At 34.9% G+C, this 24,366-nt stretch overlaps 1 protein-coding gene across 8 annotated transcripts; it reads left to right on the top strand.

The window, feature by feature from the left end:
• The first annotated feature begins 458 nt into the window (after positions 1-458).
• LOC137741065 (uncharacterized) lies at positions 459-24,152 on the top strand. 8 transcript variants are annotated; one of them, XM_088699670.1, is made up of 15 exons: positions 459-594; positions 750-846; positions 3,633-3,684; positions 3,999-4,074; positions 9,759-10,233; positions 10,496-10,720; positions 10,919-11,217; positions 11,607-11,718; positions 13,352-13,630; positions 13,824-14,153; positions 14,896-15,123; positions 17,532-19,763; positions 21,411-21,980; positions 22,161-22,991; positions 23,181-24,152. In XM_088699670.1, the coding sequence occupies exons 5-15, from the start codon at positions 9,787-9,789 to the stop codon at positions 23,208-23,210; spliced, it is 5,583 nt and encodes a 1,860-aa protein (XP_088555796.1). In that variant the 5' UTR covers positions 459-594; positions 750-846; positions 3,633-3,684; positions 3,999-4,074; positions 9,759-9,786; the 3' UTR covers positions 23,211-24,152. The 8 variants fall into 8 exon arrangements, with proteins under 8 accessions (XP_088555796.1, XP_088555797.1, XP_088555799.1 ...); XM_088699674.1 differs by having other exon boundaries at positions 485-661; positions 14,896-15,120; XM_088699668.1 differs by having other exon boundaries at positions 485-661.
• The last annotated feature ends 214 nt before the right edge of the window (positions 24,153-24,366 follow it).

Raw genomic sequence — 24,366 nt, 5'->3', positions numbered from 1 at the left:
ATCGAGTTTCCACCTATGCGTCTAGAATTCGAAACTCTCATCCCCTAAATTATTGTAATAGTTTTGAACGCACCCCCTTCCTTGAATAATAATAATTAAAAAAAAGCTAAATATTGTACTTAGTGTCACAAAATTGATTTTTAGCACCTCTACAGTCTTGTTGTGATGTTTTCTTCATTCTAGTCCTTAGGTGATAAATTATGTTAAATAAAGATCAAAATGACAAAATTACTCTTAATTTAATAAACAATAGGTTAAAATGAGTTGACAAAAAATTAAGGGTATTTTTGTCATTTTATCTTTATTATATGGTGATTTTTTTATGAAATAACCAAAATAATTTATTGTTGACAAACTTAGGAACCAATTTTATCAATTTTGAATTTCAAGAATTAAAATGATGAGTTATGCAGATCTCAAGAACCATTGGGTTAAAAAGCCCTTACAAAATTCGACACATGTTGCGCTACTGGTATTTTCCTTCAATTATTGAGAGCACTGCTTTCTAATTTGCTTGACTTAAACAAATGGACTATTTAGAGCATTGCTTGACTTGACATTTCCAAGCCAAGCTTGAAGCTAGTGCAAAGAAAGGTAACAGATCCTTCTGCCTGCATGTGTTCATCTGATGTTTTCAACTGTTATTCCAAGAACATGAAAGGTTACTTACGCCTTCAAATTTCCTGTATTCCTACTCCATAATTCTTTTCACACTTGCGTTTTTATGTTTTCTCTGATTTTAATTGCAGCTTGTTAGAAGAAAATAAAGAGTTACGCACCCGCCTCCGTTCTTACTTGTTTACTTGCAGCTTGTTCTTACTTGCTCAAGCTTAAGAAGAAAATAAGGTATGTCCTTCCGTTTCCTTCTTTGATTTCATTCTGTGTTAACTGTTAATTCAAGGGTTGGCGCGTCTTTAGATTTTCCGTACAATTGGTCACTTGATAATTTTAATTAGAAATATTCCTTTGGTCTCCTTCTCATGCTGCTCTCTCCTCTCTGCGAAATCTGAATGAAAATTTCTGGAAATATTCATCATCATTTTTTAAAAAATATTGCTGGATCTGTGCGATTGAAGATTTGGTTGGCTCATTCATATAATATTCCGGTATTGAAAACGGAAATCCCTACTGCTGTATGAAAATGGCAATCAGTTTCTTTGCAATTTGGCTTTTTTTTTTCTTCCCTTATTTGATTCCTCTACCCTTTTTCCAATCTATTTTCTTCTATTTTTTTATTTTTTTGTTTTAGTGCTACTAAGACTATCTCCAACCCTACCTATAACCTATTTTTCCCATTCTATTCCTCTCAAATCCAACTCAACCGAAGCTTAAAATTGGACTTAAACTTTATAACCTAAAACAAAATCAGATTTAGCCCAGGTTGGGCCATCATATATGTATAGTTTATTTAGTTTTATATTTATAAATTTCTTGAATCCCACGATTAAGATCTAATTTGATGAAATTCAATAGAAAAAAAAATTTAATGGTCTAAATTTAAATCTAACGACTAAAGTAATTAAAAAAAATCTTTTATGTGTTTCATATTTTTTTGTAGTGTTTAACGAGTTTCATGGTGTCGGTTAGTAATTTTTCAGTATTTGTCAGAATCTAAATATTTTAGGTTAAAATGTTCATGAAATTAAATTCGGATAGTCTACATAATTTTTTTCCTTTTAAAAAAGTTATTTTAAAAAAAAAAATTAGCCTAAATTCATTCTTTAACAATTTAGGATTAAAATTTTAGGTCAGAAGGGCTAGAGCAGAAAAGTTGTTTCTAGGTTAAAATGTAAATTTTCTAGCCTAAAAATTTTAGATTTTAGGCCAAATGTTGGAAATAGTCTAAACACACCTTATTGTCCTATTTTTCCATCCGCACTTTCATTAAAATGTTATCCTTATAGAAAAAGACTTTTAGGTCGCTTTAATTGGTCTAGTTGGATCTTCTGCACTGCGAAACCCCCTTTGCAGCCCTCTCTGACACATCTTCAATACCAACCCAAGGTTTGAGCAGGATTTTCGCTATCACTTTCCTCTCAAACAACAAATTGAGCCACCCAAAAAACGTGACAATACAAAAGCAACAATGGCGACGGATCTAAACTTGAAAATCAAGTGGTTGCCGCGCGATTCTACTAGCCTTAATTCAGTCGATATTCTTGATCTTCATCCCGGAGGAGTCTCAATCTTCTTCGCGGCTTTTTTTATTTTATGGAGAACCCAATGCCCATTAGATTGCATGAGAGACTAATGGCTGCGTGGTTGCGCTCAGGATGGGGGCAGAGGCAAAGGATAGCTAGGTTAAAGGAGGGCGTGGTAGGGAGGAAGAGCCTGGGCATTTCAATTTTACGATTTTCATTAATTTTTATTTTATTAATTGAACGGTTTAGAAAGTTTAGATATATATATATATATATATATATATATATATATATATATATAGATTAGGGGTGGAATTTTTTACCAAATTACCATACCAACCGAATTACCAACCATACCATACCAAAGTTGTGCCAAAAAATTTGTACCATTGGTAATGGTACAGTATTTGTACCGTACCATACATTTTCGGTACGGTAATCGTATTGAAAACCATTACCAGTGGTATACCGTACTGTACCACTACTATTAATATTATATCATTTATTTATATATATAATTAGGTATTATTATCATTATATATGCATTATATATTTTTTTTCTGATCATTTATCCAATCATCTCACCCTCTAACCTGTACTTTTCAAATAAAAAAACCTAAACCTTCTTGCGCTGCGACTCTTCATCTTTTCACTCATCTAGCCATCGGCTTCATCCATGTTGCTCCCGTTTCGGCAACTCTCTCTCTCTCTCTTCGCAGTCCATCTCATCTTCTCGTTCATCAAATTGGGATGTCTTTCTCCCTGGCTTCGTCTATCAAGTTAATTTTTGTACAATTTTAAAGAATGTAGAGGTGGAATTTAGAAATCTTTGTACTATTTTTTTTAGGGATGTTGGGTTCTTTTAACAATTCATCCATCTATTTACTTCTTGTTTATTAAATGAATCTTTATAAAATTCTTATTATTAAATAAAAAAGTTTTAGAAACCCAAAGAGAGTGGGCAAAACACGTTTGAATTGGGTTGAAAAAAAAAAAAAAATCAAATTTTGGCCTAAAAGAAGGGTCCAAAACAAAGTGATAATTACCATTACTATACCATGCCAACCGAACTATTTGGCATACCGAAATTTAGTATACCTAAAGTTTGGCACGGTAATGGTAATAGATTTTGTCATACCAAAAGTTTGGTATGATAATTGGTACATAGGTTTAGGTATGGTAATCATACCAATACCACCCCTAATATAGATTGTGTGGGCTGTGATTTAATCTTAACCACATAATTTCATTAAAGTCAATCTAACGGTTAAGAGGATGTTCCTATTTTTTTAGAAAAATGGGGATCCCTCTTGTTAAACGGCTTATATATATTTATATTAAAGAGGTTCTTTTAGGAACAAGAGTGGGTGGGAAAATAACGTTTTATTTTTTAATTTTTTTATTGTGGGTGAAATTATAAGATGGGTGAGAAAATAAGACATTGGGATGAGTCTAACACCACTTTTTTTTTTTTTTTGGCCTGTTTTGTAGAGAAAGTGTTCGGTACAGCTGGAAGAAGAGTACAATAATTGACGCTCTAGATGTACATAATCAAGCTCTAATATTGTTAGCTATTAATTATTATGTGGTACTGTGAAAGGAGAAATAGCATTTCAAAGGAAGGAAGAGAAATAAATTCGACGTTGAATTATTTGTCTCAAAGAATGAATTATGCTTTTATAGCCATTTATCGTACCCTTTTCACATGTCCCCCTTCATATAATTTAATTATTATTTTTCTTAAAATCAATCGAAAGTTCATCTGTACTTATTAGGAAAATTGCGATCAACATGTAAATCGTACGTACATTGATTATCACGAAATAATTTGACGTTCCCTTCGCTTTTGCTATGCAGTTGTCTCCAAAAGAAAGCTTGTTAGAAAGCATAAACAAAACGTAAAGAGTTGCAAACTTCTCGATCAGGAGCTCCGGTATGTACTTTGTTTTCTTGTATAATTTCGTTTAAAAATTATTATTTTCACTCTAAAAATTAAATTGTTCAAAAATTTAATTTCATTTGGAAAATATTATTTTCAATTGAAAATTTTATTTGCACTTCAAACTCTTGTTGCAACCACTTTGTCCACCAACACTGCGGCTATCTTATACATAACAAAAACATTACTACCAAAGACAAAATCATTACTTTTCATTATATATGTCTTTAAGTTGCATATTAATAGAACTTTGTTTGTCAACCAAAATTAATAAAATTACTATTATACCATAATGTACATAATTGATATAAGATTAGAAAAAAAAATATAGGCATTAAAGTAATTCACACAAACAAGTGTTTTTTTTTTCCTCACCACAAATAAACCTAGGTTTTCTTTTTTTTTTTTTTTTTTTTTTTTTGTGAAATGATTGCTTTTGTTAGATTAGATGTGTTAGATTAATTACTGACGGGGTTTGAAATTGTACTTTTATCTAGTATATATGAATACTAGACATGTTTTCAATATTTTATTAAAAATTTATTATTAAATAAACTAACTCACGCATTATGTAAAAACGTAAAATTACAAGTGTCCCTTTACCACAATGATGGAAAAGTGTTGAGCCCTTACATTACAACGTGGGTTCGAATTCCGTAGGCTCCTAATCTAACATCTAATCTAACCAAATCTATTGTTCGACAAAAAAAAAAAATTCAAAATTTTTAGAAACAAAAAAAAAAAACCCCAATAGAGAAATGCTAAGGAGAGTCTTTCTCAAAAGTGGGACTCTCCCTCACCTCACGTTTTTTTGTACAATATTTTGTAATGTTGAAACGAAAATTGTACTAAAAACATAAGGTGGCGGAAAGTTCATAGAGAGTTCCACTTTTAAGAGAGTCTCCTTACATTTCTTGAATAAATCCCACAGGCCATAAGAGTAGTTTCCGAAAGATTGATTGCAATAGCCTCATCTAGAGCCTCCAAAACATAGCCTCATCTAGAGCCTCCAAAACAGCCTTGGCCAAAGGTTGAGGTCAAGACGCACAAGCTAGTGGGGTGAAGGAGGTGACGCTCTATTGTGCCGGTACAAGGTGGTTGTCTCTTAAACTGTTAAGACTATTTCCAACTGAAGGAAGGTCAGAGGACTCCCTTTAGTCCTATAGTCCTGCAAAAAATTATATTTTAATGAACAATGTTAGGCCATATTTTATACCATCTCCAACCGAGGGGGCCAAAGGGCCATAGCCCAAACATAGCTATTTGACAAAAAACCATCTCCAATCGAGGGGAACAAAGGGACATAGGCCAAACATAATTTAAGTTGTAGTTTTTAAATATAAGTTGTAGTTTTTAAATTTAAATAATAAATTATGTTTGATCTTCGATTGAAGATGATTTTTTGTAATAGGGCTAAAACGAGCCCTATGGTCCTTTGGTCCTCTGTCACGCACCGATCTCGACATACATCCAAGATCGACACATGACATCACCAAGTATCTGTAAATCCAACAGACCTCGCCTCAGGCATATGTACAAAGCAAAATTCAAGATTCGAATTGCATAGAAATTTTCGTATACTTTATGGCTGCATCTAACATCCTCGTTAGATTGCTTACGTACCCTAAAAAATGATCAAGCCATTCGTAGTTCACCATTCACTACAATTCGACATATATCACAGTCCGTTCAAGCTGAAAGGCATAACATTCCTCAATCAATCATTAGAACTTGACAAGCATGAAATTACTAGATTTAGGGCTACATAACAAACCCCACATGACAATCAAGATTTCCAATTCATCCATCATATAAATCACTATGCTTTCAACATGATACCTCAATCCACAACATGTAACATATCAAAGAACCAACGAAGCACAAGATTATTCTCAAACCACATTGATCTACTAATCTATTCATAATAATAACAATCATATCCAACAACACTCCACAATCACGTCAATTAATAAATTTCATGAATCAAAGATGCACGATATTAACGTCTGACTACGTTAATCAATCAATCAGTGATCACCCATCGCGAATATACCAAGCATGATCAACCCTAACAGTCCTCTATTGTGGATATACCCAGCAAGACTATATCCTATAGCTCTAGGTAGTGATCACCCATCGCGGATATATCAAGCATGATTACTCCTAGAATGCGTATGGTCTCCCATCGCATATATACCAAGCAGAACCATAAGCATAGTCTAATTGTGTAGGTGGTGATCACTCATTGTGGATATACCAAGCATGATATACCAAGAAAGACCATCCATGTACCATTGCTACATGGTGCAGTTAAATCAACACACAATTCCCTTACCCTTATCTCAACCTCTATGATTTACATGTATATACTATCTGGGATAACGCAGTAACCAATATAGGCCCACTAAGTCCTACATAGTCTTTTGTAATACTAATTTTAATATTTAAGATCAATTCGTAGCATATTGACCAAAAGTCGAGTCTCTGTCAACGGTGGGGTCCACAACCCTATACAAGTCAATCTGGAACATTCACCCATGGATTTCTGATCCGTAACTTCCCAAGGGTCTCAATACTATTCTAGAACAACATACTAAAATTTCATTACGATCCATCAGTTGGATCTTCGCCAATCGCAAATTCAAGTGGCGGTCAACGTTTGATTTTACGAACTGAGAAATCCAATTTGGGAAGATCTGTACATCGGATTCTCAATCTGTAAGTTTCTAATGTCCTCAAATATTATGTACTATTATGTATTTAAGTTTGGTGCCGATCCAACGGTCGGATCATCAATTCATATAATGACCCCATGGCGGCCAACTAGGTGGTCAACTACGAAACTATATTAAACCTCAGAATTTCACTAAACGAATGTCAAATATGGAATTGGGGCATCAAAATTAGCCTAGGATGGTCATGTAGGGTCTTGGCCCACGCGCCGCCGCCATGTGGCGGTCGGCCTTCCGACTCGTCAGAAAATTCATCTATTTCCAAAATTTTAATGGCATGTAGATCCCAATGAGGGGAGTAATTTTCATACCTGGGCCAAAGTCCAATTCGGCCGAGAAATGCCTGAAATTTCCCTTGGACCGCCAAAGACCTTAGGAATTGGTGTGCTTCGATTCGACCTCCATATGCACTTCGACGCCTCCACCACTGCTTGGGCTTTGTTCTTGAGGTTGAGGGGAGTCTATTGGTGGTGGTGATCGATGATAATCGTTGTTGTAACCACCGGAAATGGGAAAACTCGCTAGAAACCCTCGACACTTTGTGGCTTCGACTTGGAAAAATGAGAGAAAATGGAAAATCTAACAACACCAAGATGTTGGTCTCGTCACGAGCTTTCCATGGACACCAAGATCATCCAAAACGGAAGTCGGATGAGAGAGACACGGCTGGGTCAAAAATGGTGGTTTGCGGATCCACAAACGGTCAAAACGACCCAACTCAGTCTCTCATTTCCCCTCCTTGCTCCCCCTCGCTCCTTTTCTCTTCCGCTTTTCTCATTTTTCCACCTCTTGCTGCCACCTGGCAGCTTCTAATCATTTTATTTGTTTATTATTATTTTTTTCTTTTCAAATAACTAAAACGTCTATAATTTCTTTGTTTCAATTCCGATTCATGAACGGTTTTCACCTACGCGCTCGTAGAATCAAACTCTATCCAATTATACTAGTGTGACCCCGTAAAGTTCACAAATTTTTAATGATTACTGACCAAAATTCAAACTTCGTAATTAGTTTAATTAAAATCTAAAGTTAATATGAATTCCCAAAAATAATATAAAATCTCCTTAATATAAATGCGTAGATTTCAATAGTGAAATCCAGGAACGAGATTTCACACCCTCGGTTGGAGATAATAAGAAATATGGTCATGCACTGTTTATTAAAATATTAATTTCTTGGAGGTCCAAAGGGTTAAAACGAGCCATCTAGCCCTCATTCGGTTGGAGATGGCATAATCTGTGACATTATTCCTAAGAAAATTATCAATAGATTCTACCCAAAAATTAATCCGACAGAAGCTTGATCTGACTGTGGATATGAATGGGGAAGATGACTATTTCAATCTTGGGCCAAGAGAGAAAGAGAGATAGAGGGAGGATTCGTGGGGAGGCTTTGGCTGCAACGAGTAGGAGTGTCCTTAGTTGGGTTACAGCCGATGACGGCTGATGAGGTTGCGTGGACATCATCTGCTAGTTCTTTGTTTTTATTTTTTATTTTTATTCTTAAGCGTAGATGGGGGACGCTTTGGCGACAGGAGTTGGGGTAGCCTCTGCTGGAATGGGGTTGGCCAGCGTGGGTGACTATCTGGGTTGCTGGCGCGGGAGACTGTCGGGATCCGGGGTGGGTGGAAAAGCGGTGGCTGCAAGTTTCTTAATTTTTAGTTTTAATTTTTTTTATTTTATTAAAGGTTAACAGGGTTAAGGTTAGGTTTAAATGGCTGGACACGTGTCAAAGAAATAAGAAATAAGACACATAAGAAATACCAATTTAGGGACAGCAGACCTCTGGCAGCTGAGAAAGGGCTTTGTTTATGTTTATTAGCCACTTGCTGACATGGGTCTTAGTTTATTAGAAACCTTGTTGCTTGAAAATGTTAACATGATTGCAAACCATGTAAATTTCATTTGATAATCGTTTTGCTTTATTTTATTTTATATGGTATAGTTTTTATATTTCTTTTTATTGAGAAATGAAAAGATACATAAAAATAAATGAGTTATCAATAAAGGTGGTGGGAAGGAAGGGACAAAGATGTTTGGATGATAAAATTTAAGATTATTAAAGAATTTTAAAATGACGGAAATTGAAATGACAAGATTTTATTTTTTATAATTTGTGAATTTTCTTGTTTGGTTAATCTAAAAGAACAATGAAATTGAATACGAAATTTGTTATTTTTAAACTCAATTACAGAAGTTGAGAAATGACACATTTATATGAAATTTGAACTTGGGAATTGGAGGTTCCAAATTCCAAGTATTTTTCCACACAGAAATTCTAAATTCATATGTTTATGAATCCAAACAAAGGAATTGATGTATGTCAATTTATAAATTCTGACTTTTATTCAAATTTCAAGTTTATTCCTCTCATTAGACATAGTGTGAATGAAAACAATAAGTCAAAAATTAGAATTGGTTAGGCGCTTTCTTAGCCTCCGTCATAGAATATTTTCATGACAACTAATCCAATATATGTATAAAATTCAAACCATCTTGCCATAATGAAAGCTTAATTTACTACAACTTGGTAAAATTTAGTTGAAGTCACTTCTATAAATGTGGAACTGCATCTACTTGAACATTTGAGTTATAGAAATTTGAGATCTCAAATTTGGTTTTGAAATGGATCTGTTTGCAAAATTCCAGAGCTTTAGCTCCAAGATTCAGTTTCTACTTTCTGCCCAAAAAAAGAAAAATAAGTTTTGATAATTTCTTTTTTCCTTGTTTCATCAAATGTTTGTCAACCAGGTGGAATTCTACGATTTTTTTCCAGTGCAACCGGATCAGTGTTGGAGCACTTATGGTCATCGGATTTGATGAACGATCAACAAAGTTCGGTCACTAGATCAGATCTGATGGTCATAAGTGCTTCGACACTGTCTTGAGAAATTTCCTTTTTATTAAGACAACTACTAATTAATTACATTTGTTGTGTTTTGTCCAGTAATTCTGATTCAAATCCAAAAGCCAAAATGGAAAACTCTGCCATGCAACCTGAAGCTGAATTAAGCTGTATATGGACGCCAGAGGAAACTCAAAACCCTCACGAGTCTTTGGATCATAAGTATTGGAAGAAAATATTTATAGCCTCATGCTTGTGTGCTCTTTTAGTGGATCCACTGTTCCTCTACGTTCCCATTCTCAAGGATGATATAAAGTGCCTTATGTTAGACCAAAAGTTGAAGATAACTGTTCTTATTTTAAGATCAATCACAGATTTTTTCTATTTAATGGACATTATTATTCGAATTTACAGACCTGAGAACTATTCATCAGGTTTAACCGAGGAACATGATGATAGCCAAAACCATATGAAATGCAGTTTTCTAAGGAAATCTCGTATGCCAAGAGAAGCCAAGTTAATATGGATGTCACATGATATCTTAATTGACATTGTAGCTGTTCTTCCCTTCTCACAAGTAAGATCTTAAATCCCTTTATTGGAGTTAAATGTTTTCCTTATCTCTCTATTTGCTTTGCGTGCGGTTAGATTCGATTTTTTTTTTTTTTGCGTTAAATGCACAAAACTGACACACTGTTTAATATACATTTGGGTCTCACATACACTTTGTTAGCGAGGGTGTTAATTTTAAGTTCTAGACAACGTTGTTATTTATCCATCTATTTACTCATGATATTATCAGATTTTCACTGTTGGTACTACTAATGTATGGTATCCAGGTGGCAATTCTCATTTTCTTCTCAAAAATGAGTGACTTGAGATCTTTGACTACAACAAGGATGGTTATTATGAACGTTTTTGTTCTGTTGCAATATCTGCCACGAGTTCTACGCATTTACCTCTCAGTTACGAAATTTAAAAGGTCTCTTAAAGAAGAGATTACAGTGACTCCTATATGGATTAAAGGTGTTTTGAATTTCTCTATGTACATCATTGCTAGTCATGTAAGTTTCCATACATATCTTCTTATTTGTTAATAATACATACCTTTTTCTTTTCGAATCAATTTTTATTTTCCTTGTCTCAATTTTATTTACTAAAAAGAACGTGAAATGACTATTTTGAAATAACAGTAAAATCTTAAATATTAATCACGTTGTATAATTTCCTCCATTTTTATTATTTGTTTGTTTGGTTTTTAGGTATTTGGAGCTGTGTGGTATTTCTTTGGTATTCAACGAATGATGATTTGCTGGCATTCTGCATGTCGAAAAGATGATGGATGTGATCACAGAATTTTTAGTTGTCATGATCACCATGCATTTAGAAATACCACAATTCTAGATGATTTATGCCCTGTTACTGTCGGTGTCAGTCCATCAGACATAATGCCCTTTGATTTTGGTATATTTGCTACTGTGCTTGACACTGGAATTGTAGGATCAACCAATTATTTCCAAAAGTTCTTGACTTGTTTCTGGTGGGGTCTACGAAATTTAAGGTTTGTACAGCTCTATCTTTTGTTGGGAAATTTAGGTTTAATGCTCTTTTAAGGGCATTGAATTTGTTCACAATTTACATTTTAGGCTTTTAGTCTCCTAATATTGGTTATTCTTGTTGAGAGTATGAACCCCATATCAAGAAACTGAAGCATTGCTTCTACGAAATAGAGTCAAGTAGAAGGACTTGTAGAAATTAAAAGTCAAGTTGAGAGACGAAAATGGTATCTTGGATAAATTTAAGGAAGAAGGAACCATGCATGGAACCAAATAATCCCTTAGAAAAATGTTTGCAAACTTTTTTATTAATTTGAATGCATTGGGTTTGTAATTTTATAACTTGGAATTGGTTATCTTATATATAATTTGATCCATAATTTCATTTTTGCAGTTCCCTTGGTTCAAATCTTCAGCCCAGTATAGATGGATGGGAGACCCTTTATACGGTTATGATTTCTATAATTGGCTTGCTCATGTTCTTATATCTCATTGGAAATTTGCAGGTTTGTGTCGAATCTTTATACTGGGCTTATAAATCTTAATATAATAATTTTATTATATTTTTTGTCTCATTTGAGTAGCAATAGAGCTAGTAAAATATCCGTATGGATATTGTTGGCTGGTTTTTAATTCAGAATGGTGATTAGTGGATCACTAGGTGCTAATTAATTACTCCAACTACGTGAACTTGATCTGTGAAGATTTTGACGTTCATTAAATTCACTCTAAGTAACCTAATGTATGTGAAGTATTCTTGAACTACTTATATGTTAAGTATGTCTAAGAAATTTTTACTTTTGTCACATGATGTATTATTCTACGTGTTGCCATATAAGTAGATAACATAGATAATATTCTCTTTTGTAAAAAAATATGTGTGTAATTTGAATGAGATAGTAACACTATATAGACATGTTCTAGTTCAAGCTATAGAGAAATTTTCTCCTTATTATTTTAGATTTTAATCAAAAGATTAGAATTAAAAGTAGCTACCTATGAGGGGTGGGGGTCGGTTAGGTTGGTCTGGTTGAGCTTTAACCCGTTGGTCAACTCAATAGGCTCGGGTTGAAATTTTTTCAAACCCATTGCCACCTAGGAAAATGGACAAACCAACCCATCCAAACCATTCTTAGGTGGGTTGGGTTAAGTGGTTTCACGGGTTAGACTTAATTAGTTTCTTTCTTGTTCCTAATGTAAGCATAAGTGACAAATAAATCAATACTCAAGTCAAATTGGGTCTAATTTCATTTGAATTTGGTGTTGTGTATCACAAGCATATCACCAATCACTTCACAATTGTTACCCAATGTGATTCGATCCCATAAATCCCTCTCCTTGTAACAATTTACAAAAGTGCTACTCTTACGACATATATCTATCATCATTTTTTTTATTCTTTAATCGAGATGGGATCCACATGTGTAGGTGAATTCTACCTCTAATCGAAAAATGGTTAAATTCTAGTACAAAAATGTGGTAAATGTAGCATTACTCTACCATTTATATTTGTTGTAATTGTAATTTTATTATCATTATTTACTTGTCTTATTTGACTTTACAAGTCAACACTTGTAATTTGCATATCGGAAAAGCTGTAGTAAATACAAATCAATTAAGCCAATTTTCTCCTACACCATTCTTCTTCTAATGGACGTCTCTAACTCCCATACGGTATTTTCCGCCTATGCTATTTATTATCATTCGGATGGGTTTGGTTCAATCGGATTAATAGTACTTCAACATAACCTAACTCGTTAATAAAATGGGTGGTCGATTTTTTATTGAAAAATAAATTGTTAATGTTTAAGAGCCCAACCCAATCCATAATAGTATTAGTTAGGTTGATTGGTAGATCTACTAAAATACCCACCCCTACTGTAGCTATTAAGTTGTAGTGGTTTTTTTTTATCTTTTTATTTTATTTTATTAAAATAGTACTGTTTCTTTCTTCTTTTGTTTTTTTTTTTGACAAACTAGTACTATTTCTTTTTTGTAATATATAAAAAAGATTAAACTCAAAATCGAATGTAACGATGACAATCAGCTTCAAAGAAAAAAAAATTCTTATCCTTTTGAACAAAATTCTTATCCATTGTTGATAATCTAATTCTTATCAATCTCTTACTTGTTGAATAGATGTATATGCAATTTGAAATTACAACAAAAGAGAAAAGCAAACGCAAGACGCAAATAGAACAGAAGATGAAACGAAAAGGCCGAGAAATAGAATTGTGGTTATTTAAAAAGGGCATTGCCACCAGGTCAAATGAGGCTATGAAGTCGCAGTTTATGCAAAAGGTACAACAAGCACTTGAAGAGCATAGGAGTACTGATTTGGATGATATTTTCCCTATTATTCCCTTGGATGTTCAAAGCCGTATAAAAGACTCTATGCCCTTGATTAAGTTGAAGCAAGTAAGTTCCTTATACATGAATTTACCCTTTAAATAATTTCTCACCTTGTTATATATACGGCAAGACCTTAAGGGCGGTTTGATAACTATTTAAAACTAAGAGTGTGTCTCTTTATCTTTTTAATAAGAAATATCAGTCGTTCTTCCTGTGGGTTTTCTTGCTGTCTCTGATAGTTTAACAACATCAATTCCAGGCGCGAATGCTTCAAGGGATAAATAAAGATGTCTTGAAAATGATCTGTCGGAAACTCGAGCCAAAGAGGTATACAGGGAACGAAATAATTATTCAAAAGGATCAAGCACTTGAAAATATGCTCTTCATTGTAGACGGAAATGTATTAATTAAAAAGGGATCAAATGATTCTGATGATTCGAAACGAGGTGCAGGAGAATTATGCGGAGAAGAACTTCTACGTTGGCCATTCTCCACTTCCTTCCCTCGCAAAAAACCGTCGGCAACTGAATCTGTCCAAGCAACTAGTGTTGTTGAAGCCCTTGCTCTCAAGGCATGCGACTTGGAAAGTGTAAGCTCTTTATCAAATGCACATTTCCCTTATTGTAATTGAACATCCATATTAAAAATTAATTGGGCTAAGAGAGAGATCCAAGAATCTCTTATTTAAACTATCATACAAGACTTTCATGCTTTCAACACAATCCGTCATGTGTGGGGCCATTAGGCCTAATGGTGTGGAGTAGACAACACATATTGAGTGATGCAAAACACGTTGATAGCTTCAATTGATACCATATTAGAATTAAGCATCCATCTTAATTAAAACCATTGGCAATAGGAGAGTGAGGGTCCAAAATTAGTTAAATATTAGGCAAAACTTTCATTTCTTGTTATGAGATTCATACAGTATAACAACTTCGATTAGTTGATCATCTATTTTGGAATGGTTAGACAATAATCCTATAACAAACTCAGTTTAATTGTAATTTGGCTAGAGAAAGCCTTATATTTCATGTTATATAGATTTTAGTTTGAAATAAGATCAAACTCTTCTAAAACAAATCAAGTGATAATTACAAAATTTATAACCCTAGCATAAAGGCTGCGCAGGATCTTTGAAGGATTCAAACTAAGTAGAAGCATCCAGTTGTAACGGATTGGATGTGATGAAAGAACCATTTGAAATTTGACTTGGCGGGCTTAGCTTGTCAAAGCCTACATTTTGTTGGAGGCAGTCTTGGGTTCAAATTTCTATAATCTTTTATTTGAGGTAACGAACTCTAACAACCTTTTTTGTTGTGGATTAATAGATATACAATCAATCATCAATTACAAGTATAGAGAAGCCGAGGCACAGAAGATTAATGAAAGAGGAGATAGAGCAAAATATAGATTTGTTGATGCCTAGAAATGAGATTCCTAGAAGGTTGAATAATGATGAAAAGAGCTGGATCATGAAAATGGTAGAACAACAATTTCAAGAGGGCAAGGTCGTTTATTGGGATAGGCTCTATTCTGATTGGGATGAGTTGAAGGTGGTAAGTTTCTTCAAATCTATGGATCCATGGCTTTAAGTTCTAACATATATAGAATTTGAGGCATTTATTTATAGCTCCCATGCATGCACATATTAGAGCTCCCAGAATTTCATTAGAGCATATTTCACGTCCAAAAATAACCTAGGCTAGATGATAGTCTAGCCCTAAAATGACAAAAATTAGTTCTAACGGGAGCAATGGTGGATCTAGGATTCCAATATCCGGTGGTCCTAATAGAAAAGATTTAAAAAAATTAGACGAAAATAACATTGACAAATTAAACGATAAACTACCAAATTACAAAGACTAAATTTGTCCACGACGAGTTTTCATACTCTAAAAACATGTCTTGAAAGTTTCATTGTCAATACAAGAAAAACATCATTCTCAATGTAAACAAGTAGGCTATCATTTAACCATGGAAATATTTTTGCTCATCATTCTTAAGTGATAGTGATGCTCACCGCTCTATTTAATATTTATCACTGTATTTTTTTTTTTTTAACAAATGATATTATCTACACTAAATAGGTGAAGAAGTGGGTTAAACCTCACAATGGGCTAGCAATAATGTGGTTCAAATTCACCTTTGGCGACAATCGAACCTAAGATCTCTTACCTACAAGCAAAGAGGAATACCACTAGACCGTAGTACTAAGTGGCATTTATCACTGTTAGATGAGTTTAAGTTTCGAAATCTGTGTGGTGGATAGGCACAATCTCAAAATTTATACTTATCTAACGGTAATAAATAAGATGATGAATATTACCATTATTTGAAAGTAGTGAGCAAAAATACACCCTTTAACCATTGATCCCCCAGCTAGGGATATGTAAAGTCAAAATGAGATTGTGTGGAGATCTCTTATTGGAGGAAAGAGAAATGACTCTTTGTTTTTTCAATTAAAAAGGGCACTTGGCTTAATAAAGAAGACTTGCTTTTAATTTTTTTTTTTAATGATTTTGCTCGAAATAACGAACGTGGATCCTTTCTAAATCCATGTGTTCTAATCCATCAAGTTCCATCATCCGGACCATTAAAATTTGATCTAACAGCTAAACTTATTATAATTTTTAAAGTGAGCCCTCTGTTTGTAGCTGTTAGATCAAATTTCAATGGCCTGATGGGATTTGGTGGATTAGGACACATGGATCCGGAGAGGATCCATGTTCCAAATAACATCGTTTTGGTCAAGGCATTTGAAAAATAAATTTTGAAACCACTTTCTTCTTTTTCATTATTCACCAGCAACGGTGTCCGCGCGATGCTGTGGGTTTAAAACTGCATAAAACATGTAGAAAGTTATAAATACACACAATATGATATACTATTTACATATATATTGAAATCTATTTACAATTATATGAATTGATGGTTCTATCACCATTGTTAATATTCATGTCTTTTACAAATTGATGTCCTAACTGGCTTTAACTAAAAGAAAAGATATAAGTTTATTTCTTACCGAAATCTACCAATTTGAATCAAATCTACCAAAGCAGAATAGATTGTAGCGTACCTTGTCATTTCTGCAAACTGGACACTTGTAATAGCAATAGTGATATAATTTCTTCCAAAGCCATTGGAAAAACCAAATTTGAAAACTTCCTCCCCCCTCTGACCAAATAAAAAAAAACTTATGTTTCTCTTTTAGAACCTCCAATCACATGACACAAAACCATATAGAACATAACTCAGAAAAAATGAAATTGAACACATTAACTCTTGACAAAAACTTATTACCCATTCTTAAAATCACTAAAAACATGAATCACCAAGGAAGAAATGAGGAAACAAATCAGTAACCTAACTTATATAGCATTAGGATGAACAAATCAGTAACCTAACTTATATAGCATATGGATGAACGATGCTAATTTGTTCATATAACAGACTTGTCTCCCTACATTTCCCCTTTTTCTCAACAAACAAAAAGACTATCCTCCTTTTTTTAAACTTGCAACCACATATAATATTATAATAGAATGATCAAACAAAACAAATTAACTCTTTGAGCACACATTAACTCTCGAGCATGGAAAGACTTTGGTTTCTTGCAAAAGAACAAATGGACAATAAAATAAGAAACCCATTGGAAAACTTGGCGATAGATTGATTAAAAACCAATTTAAAATACTTTTTGTACCACTTGGTGATGATAAATACTATTTGTTTCCAGATGACATTAAGCATCGTGGAGAAACAAAACTAATAAACTTTCGATAAAAGTTCATATTACCTGCCCCAAATCAGCCGAAGAATTCATAATAGAATTTCTACCTTGCAACACTACACAGTAACACAATAAATATAATCAATCGCATAATTATTAATCTGCGAAACAATAAGAAATTAATATAAATAAAAAAAATGACAAACCTATTACTTTGTATTCTTATTATTGCAGATATCAGTTCCCGTCGAAGACATATCTGCCATAGCCTCGAACGAATACATGGCCTTTGAATCAAGGATTTCAATGGTAAAGGATATCATTACGGATCTGAAAAAATCTGATATCAACAAGATTGGGGTGTACGGATTAGGGGGCGTTGGGAAGACAATACTTGCCAAAGAGGTTTACAGAGAAGCTGTCAAAGAGAAGTTATTTGATGATGTGGTTATAATTCTAAATGTAAAAGAAAAAAAAGACAACGAAACAATTCAAAAGGAAATTACCAAAAAGTTGGGGATGGACGTTGATGAATCTGTGGATATGGGAATAAGGGCGAATCTCCTACGGGCCAGGATAAAAGATGGGAAGACTCTTGTCATTTTAGACGATGTCTTAGAAAGAATTAACTTTGAGGCTGTGGGACTTGTCGGTGTGCCGCGCTGTAAGTTATTGTTGACATCTAGAGAAAGAAAAGTTTTATTCTATGATATGCATACGCAAAAAGATTTTCAACTTGGATTTTTAACAGAAAATGAAAGTTGGAATTTGTTTGAGAAGATGGCGGGTAATGTCATTAAAGACAACCGTATACTGAAAGAAGCAACCCAACTAGCAAAGAAATGTGGAGGTTTGCCGGTTTTGGTTGTTGCTGTTGCAAGTGCTTTAAGGGAAAGTAGTTTGGCGGAATGGAAAGATGCGTTGAGAAGTTTCAAAAGATTTGACAAGAAAGAATTGAATGAAAACGCATTCTTGGCTCTAAAGTGGAGTTACGAACAATTGGAGGATCAAGAGCTTAAGCAATTGTTCTTGCTATGGGGAGTTAATGCTGGGTGGGAGAGCTATAGCATTGACTTGTTAAAGTATAGCATAGGTTTGGGTTTGATAAAAAATGTTGAGACAGTGGAAGAGGCACGGATTTCATTGAATAGAATGGTTAAAAAACTAAAAAATTCTTGCCTATTGCTGGACGGTGATGACGATACGACTGTTAGAATGAGTGAGCTTGTACGAGATGTTGCTGTCCGGATTGCATCTGATGATCAAAAGGCCTTTTCAAGAGCATATGGAGAGGAGGTGAAAGAATGGCCAACTGAGGATTTCCTTAAAAAATGCACAAGGATATCCTTAAAACGTTGCAAGATCCCCAGACTTCCTGAAGTACCTTGGGAATGCCCAGAATTAAAATTGTTGGTCTTGGAGAATGATGATATTGGCGATTCCGAGGAAATCCCAAGCAAATTTTTTGAAGGGATGAAAGAGCTCAAAGTGTTGGATGTAACCAAATTCAGTATTCAGTCACTACCTCCATCTCTTCAATCCCTAAAGCATCTCCACACCTTGTGTTTAGATCGGAGCGAGTTGGTAGACATAACTCTTGTTGGACAACTAACAAACTTGAAAATTCTTAGCCTGCTAAAGTCCAAGATTAAAGAGTTGCCCAAAGAAATAGGGCAATTGACTAGCCTGCAATTATTGGATTTGACCGGTTGCTCTGAACTTGTTCTGATCTCACCTGGTGTTATATCAAGCTTGACAAGATTAGAAGACTTGAGGATGGGAATAAAAAGCTTCAAGCAATGGGAGGGTGAAGGTTTGGTCGATGGCAGAAGAAGTAATGCTAGTGTTTCAGAGCTGAAGCACTTACCCCATCTATCCGCATTGGACATACACATTCCAGATGCTAACCTTCTTCCAACCAACTTGTTCTCCGATAAGTTAGAAAGATACACCATACTTGTCGGTGATTGTTGGGAGTATCCTAACATCTTTGCAACCTCCTCTAACATGCTAAAACTCAAGCTCACCCGGAGAAATCAATTCGACCGAGGTATAAAGTTGCTGGTAAAGAAATGTGAGCAGTTGTACTTGGATGGGGTGGAGATTGTGAATATTATTTCCTATCTATTTGACAGTGAAGCTGTTAGACAACTGAAGCATCTCCATATCCAAAACAACGATGAAGTTAAATATGTCATTAACTTCGTCAATTGGAGTTATTCTCATAATGCCTTCTCCAACCTGGAATCTCTAGCTCTTGAAAACCTTGTGAGTTTGGAAAGTGTATGTTATGGGCAACTCATAGGCGAGCCTTTCCGAAAGTTAAAATCTTTGACACTTCGGAATCTACCAAAGCTTATTGGTTTCTCTTCCAAAAACAAGCAACTAACGATTGCTACAGAAGCCGACGAAATCGTTACGGAGGATGAAGTTGGTGGACCACCGAGACTCTTCAATAATGGGGAGGTACTTTCTTTGTTACTTTTCTAGCAAAATGGTTGCATGATTCTTTCTCCAAATAGCCTTCTTCTTCGAATTTCGACATATAATTCTTTTTTTTTTCTTTCAATAAGAAAAAAGATACAAATGCTTAAGATTTTTTTTTTCCGTAGGCAAAAACCATTTAAATAATATATTATGTTATTAGGTTTTGATATTAAGATTTTTTTTTAGGTATTTTCTAACAAGTTCAAAACTTCTGCACCCATTTATGCATATGGCCGCTTTGTGATTTTTTTAAAATTTTGATATCTGTCCATTCACTCATCCAAACTTAAGAGGGAGTAAACTCCAAATAAAGTAAAGAAAAAAATACAAAAAATCAGAGCGTAGCCCAGCGTAGTGGGTACCTCTCCCATTCACTCATCCAAACTCTCCGGCTCTCCCATTCCCCTTCCTTAATGAGTCTTTTATTATTTTGGTTTAACACATGGCAAGTAAGGAATGCCGGTGTAATATCATTCAGCATGGTCAAATCAAGCTCTATACAAGTTTTTCTCTAGGTTTTGATATTAAGATGTTTTATTCCCAGAGCATTCAACTAATGAGTTCAAATATTCTGCACTTATTTATGTATGTAGACGCTCTGTGACCTTTTTAAAATTTGAAAATCTGTCCATTCACTCAACAAAACCTAACGGCGATAACTCCAAATAAAATAAAAATATAACAATCAGATCGTAGCCCAGCCAGCGTAGTGGGTACCTCTCCCATTCCCCTTCATTCCTAACGCCACCAATCACCGCACCCTCCTTCCTCACGGACCCCCACCTCTTCAAGCACAGCGGCAGCATCTCCCTTGATGACATCATCGAGATAGCCAAGGTTATGAGGAACAGATCCATGGCCGAAGGAGCTCGCGGGAACGGTGAAGTAGATTCTCGGAACCTGATTCTCGGTGGGCTGCACGGTCAACGGCAAGGACCCAAGGATTTGCAATAGGAGATGGTCGATGGTGCGTCAGGGGAGACGCTTATATTCACAAATCTGACAGCCAATATTCCCAGATTTGGTCGTCCCCTATTGTTTGTAGGAGCAATTAAATTGAAGGGCGAGGCTTTTGGGTTTGATTTATGGATTTAAAGTGTGAAGGAGATAGTGAGAGAGAGAGAGAGAGGAGGATGAGCGGCTTCTTTTTTCTTACTTTTATTTAATGTTACTGGGAGGACAGGGTTATTTTAGGGTTTAGATTATGGACCGGTGCCAACTAATGAAACATGTCAAAGAGGAGTCGCACTTTTTTTTAGTGCAAAAAATTTGAACTTGATCATCAGAATAATTCATCATTTACCATTAAAAATATTCACAATAATATGTTTTTGGCATCAATTTAAATAAAATAGTTTTTTATTTGATCGAAAAATAACTAGTTTAAATTTGAAATAAAATTGACTTAACTTTGGCCCTATAAAATTGATATAGTTTTTTACTCCAATTTGTTCTTTGCTAGTTAATGAATGTACAAAGATATACAGCTGTCTAATAGCCTGGTAGGTTACATTTTTTATATATGACCTTTTACTTTATATTCACACATTTGGAACATATATGACTAACAACAATGTAAACTATAATTTCCTAAAATAAACATGAATTTTGCTCTGTGCTTTGCAGGTTTTGATACCCAACTTAACAACCTTAGCTGTGCATCAATGTGATAGTTTAAGATTCTTGTTTTCGAGTTCCATGGCTAAATGTCTCGGACAACTCAAACATCTCACAATATCCAAATGTCAGGCACTACAAATGGTATATGACACATCATCTACCACTCAGGTGAATGGTTTTGAGTGCCCAAATCTACACTTCGTTGACATAGACTCATGTGATAGTTTGAAAAATGTTTTTCCCGCCTCGGTGGCCAAAGATCTTAAGCAGCTAAAGATGTTGAAGGTTAAGAATTGTGATTTACTGGAGGAAATTGTCGCGAAGAAAGAAGGACCAGAAAAGGCATATGAGGAGTTCGAGTTCCCTAAAGTGACATTTATGGAATTTCATAACCTGCCCCAACTTGGGAGTTTCTATCCAGGACTGCATGTTTCTAATTGGCCATCACTCAACATCTTAAAGTTCACGAAATGTGGTGGTGTGGAGATTTTGCCTGCCAAATTTTCAACATATCAAGACAAACTTGAGTTGGGCCACCCAAGGCCAACGAAACAACCTTTCTTTTTAATGGAGAAGGTATCCATACTTGTACACAATTCTTTTGATATTTAAAATTTTATGTGATTTTTACATACTAGTTAAACATACACCATCAAGTAAATACAGTTATTATGTTTTTAATATTAAAGTTATTATGTGGTGTCCAGTTTTTCCAAAATATTTTAAAGCATGCTCTTACCGTTGATTATATTCCAGGATAAGTCATTCCTCAACTTGGAACGCTTGGTTTTGGACGAGAACACAGAGATTTTGTATGGTCCACTCCTGGCAGAGTTGTTGAGAAAACTAAAAGGAATTGGTTTTGCTACTTCACATCCCAAGTCGGATGATTTCTTTGAGAATTTACAGAATATTGAAGAGCTCCATGTGTTCTCTGCTCCTTGGAAAGAATTAATTGTCCACAACCATCAAGGAAGTAGTAGCGGGGAAATACATGAAGGTAAGACCCTCCCACGTGTAAAGGGTTTGTGGCTCGGCAATATGCCGGAGCTGATACATTTAGGAAAGGAGAACTCCCAACCAGGGTGCCCTGTTTTTCCAAACTTGGAATTTCTATGCCTAGAAAAATGTGGCAGATTAGAGAATCTAGCTTCAACTTTGATATCCTTTTGGAATCTAACCACTTTGACCATATTGGATTGTCACGGACTGCAATACTTAATACCTTATTCTGTGGCTAAGAATCTGCAGCAACTCAAGAAGTTGGTAGTTAAGTCCTGTGAAAGAATGGTAGAAATAGTGGCAAGCAACGAAAATGATTCAGAAAATGAGATTACTTTCAATTGCTTGAAACATTTGCAACTTTCTGGTCTACCAAGTCTGCAAGGATTTTGCACGGGAAATTGCATTTTCAAAGTCCCATCCTTACCTACTTTGATTGTCGAGGACTGCCAGCTGATCAAGTTAAAGATTTCTCCTGATGGGTTACTCCAAAGTGATCCAAGACCAGAAAGACAACAAATAGCAGAGGAAACTGATGATGTACTGAAGCTAAGTGATTCAAAGGAGAATGATCGTGATCAAACCGTAAGTTCTTCATTCACTAATTAAGCATCTATTAATTTCACTCTCCAATTTTTCATCTTTTTCTGAACCTTGAACCGTTAAAATTAAAAGTCTGATTTATTCATCTTATTCGTAGTTCTTCAGTCAGATTTCTTATTGAACAGTTTGTGTGGTTGTTTGTAATCGTCAACTAAATATATATTTTTACAGGACCAGCTGATGATTGCAGATACAAATTGAGATGTTACAATTGCAACACTCTCTACCAAAGAGGAATCCTCATTTTTTGGCTGGCATGTTAAGTTTTTCCGGGTGTGTGTGATTGCTTGTTTGTGTGTTATATTCTTCTTTCTTTTGTTTTTCCTTTTAAAGGAAGAAATATCATCCTGGGGAGCAGACTAGAAGGCTCTCTGATCTATTGGACCACACAACACATTCCCCAGAAATCACATTGGTATGTCCAAATTTTTTGGATAGAGACAACTATGCTACTTGATGTCGTGCTATGACTGTTAGTCATAGTTCCAAGAACAAGATGGGCACCACTCTTATTGTCAGTGACCGCCATATTGGATTTAAGCTGGCAAAGCTTCCTCCTCAAGGAAGAAGCCTTGGTTATGTGATTTCTGTGGGCTAGAGGCCAGTTCTAGCCTTGGTTATATGATTGCTTGGACCTTTTTGGCTTTGGCGTTACTGTGGTGGTTGAATCAGGGGCATTGGAGATCCTGAAGATGCAGGCTATATTGGCTTTAGCGTTATTGTGGTTGCTAGTTGGGTGTTACTTGCTGTGACTATTCTCTGTTCACCCCTCAACGGTCTGTGCCCAGCTTCGTATCCGAGGCCGATTTCATCTTGTTTGATATAAGCCTGCAAGCTACGGCATCAACGGAAAAACTATCCCAGAAACTTGTGTGATTTGGGTAGGCACTGATACATATTCCGAGTCATGTTACACTTGTGTTGACTTGTTAATGTTTCGTGGTAAAAGTATGATTTATATTTGGAGCTCTGTTCACTACATTTTCGGTATTGGTGTTTGGGAAATAATGCTAGTGTGATTTCTGTAAACATTGATGCATTTGAACTGGTGCTTGTATGCACTTGTCTACTGAAACTGCTTTGTACTAGAAAGTGCTTCTTATTCTTTACTAAAATTGAATCAATCGAATCGCATCTTCTGACTGGATGTGTGTCATGTGTATATTTTTCTTTTTCGTTTGGAAAGAAAGCTAGATTCCATTGGTTGGAGTACAATTTTTTAAGAGAACTCCTAAAATGATTTTTTTTTTTTATTAAATAGTTTTAGCTAAAACTTTGCTATAAAATAGAGAGCATGAGATAATAAGTGTTTGTTGTGGTTGTGTTGATTAATCCAAGTTTCTCTGTGATCCCACAA

Source organism: Pyrus communis, chromosome 9 (assembly GCF_041283825.1).
Source record: "Pyrus communis isolate YQ-2024b chromosome 9, ASM4128382v1, whole genome shotgun sequence".
Taxonomy (NCBI): Eukaryota; Viridiplantae; Streptophyta; class Magnoliopsida; order Rosales; family Rosaceae; genus Pyrus; species Pyrus communis.
This window is presented reverse-complemented; position numbering and strand designations above follow the sequence as displayed.

Coding starts and splice junctions, on each gene's coding strand:
- LOC137741065 (XM_088699673.1), top strand. CDS start 9,787: ATGGAAAACTCTGCCATGCAACCTGAAGCTGAATTAAGCTGTATATGG. Junction 10,721..10,918: donor TGTACATCATTGCTAGTCAT/GTAAGTTTCCAT, acceptor TTTGGTTTTTAG/GTATTTGGAGCTGTGTGGTA. Junction 15,124..17,531: donor ATTGGGATGAGTTGAAGGTG/GTAAGTTTCTTC, acceptor TTATTATTGCAG/ATATCAGTTCCCGTCGAAGA.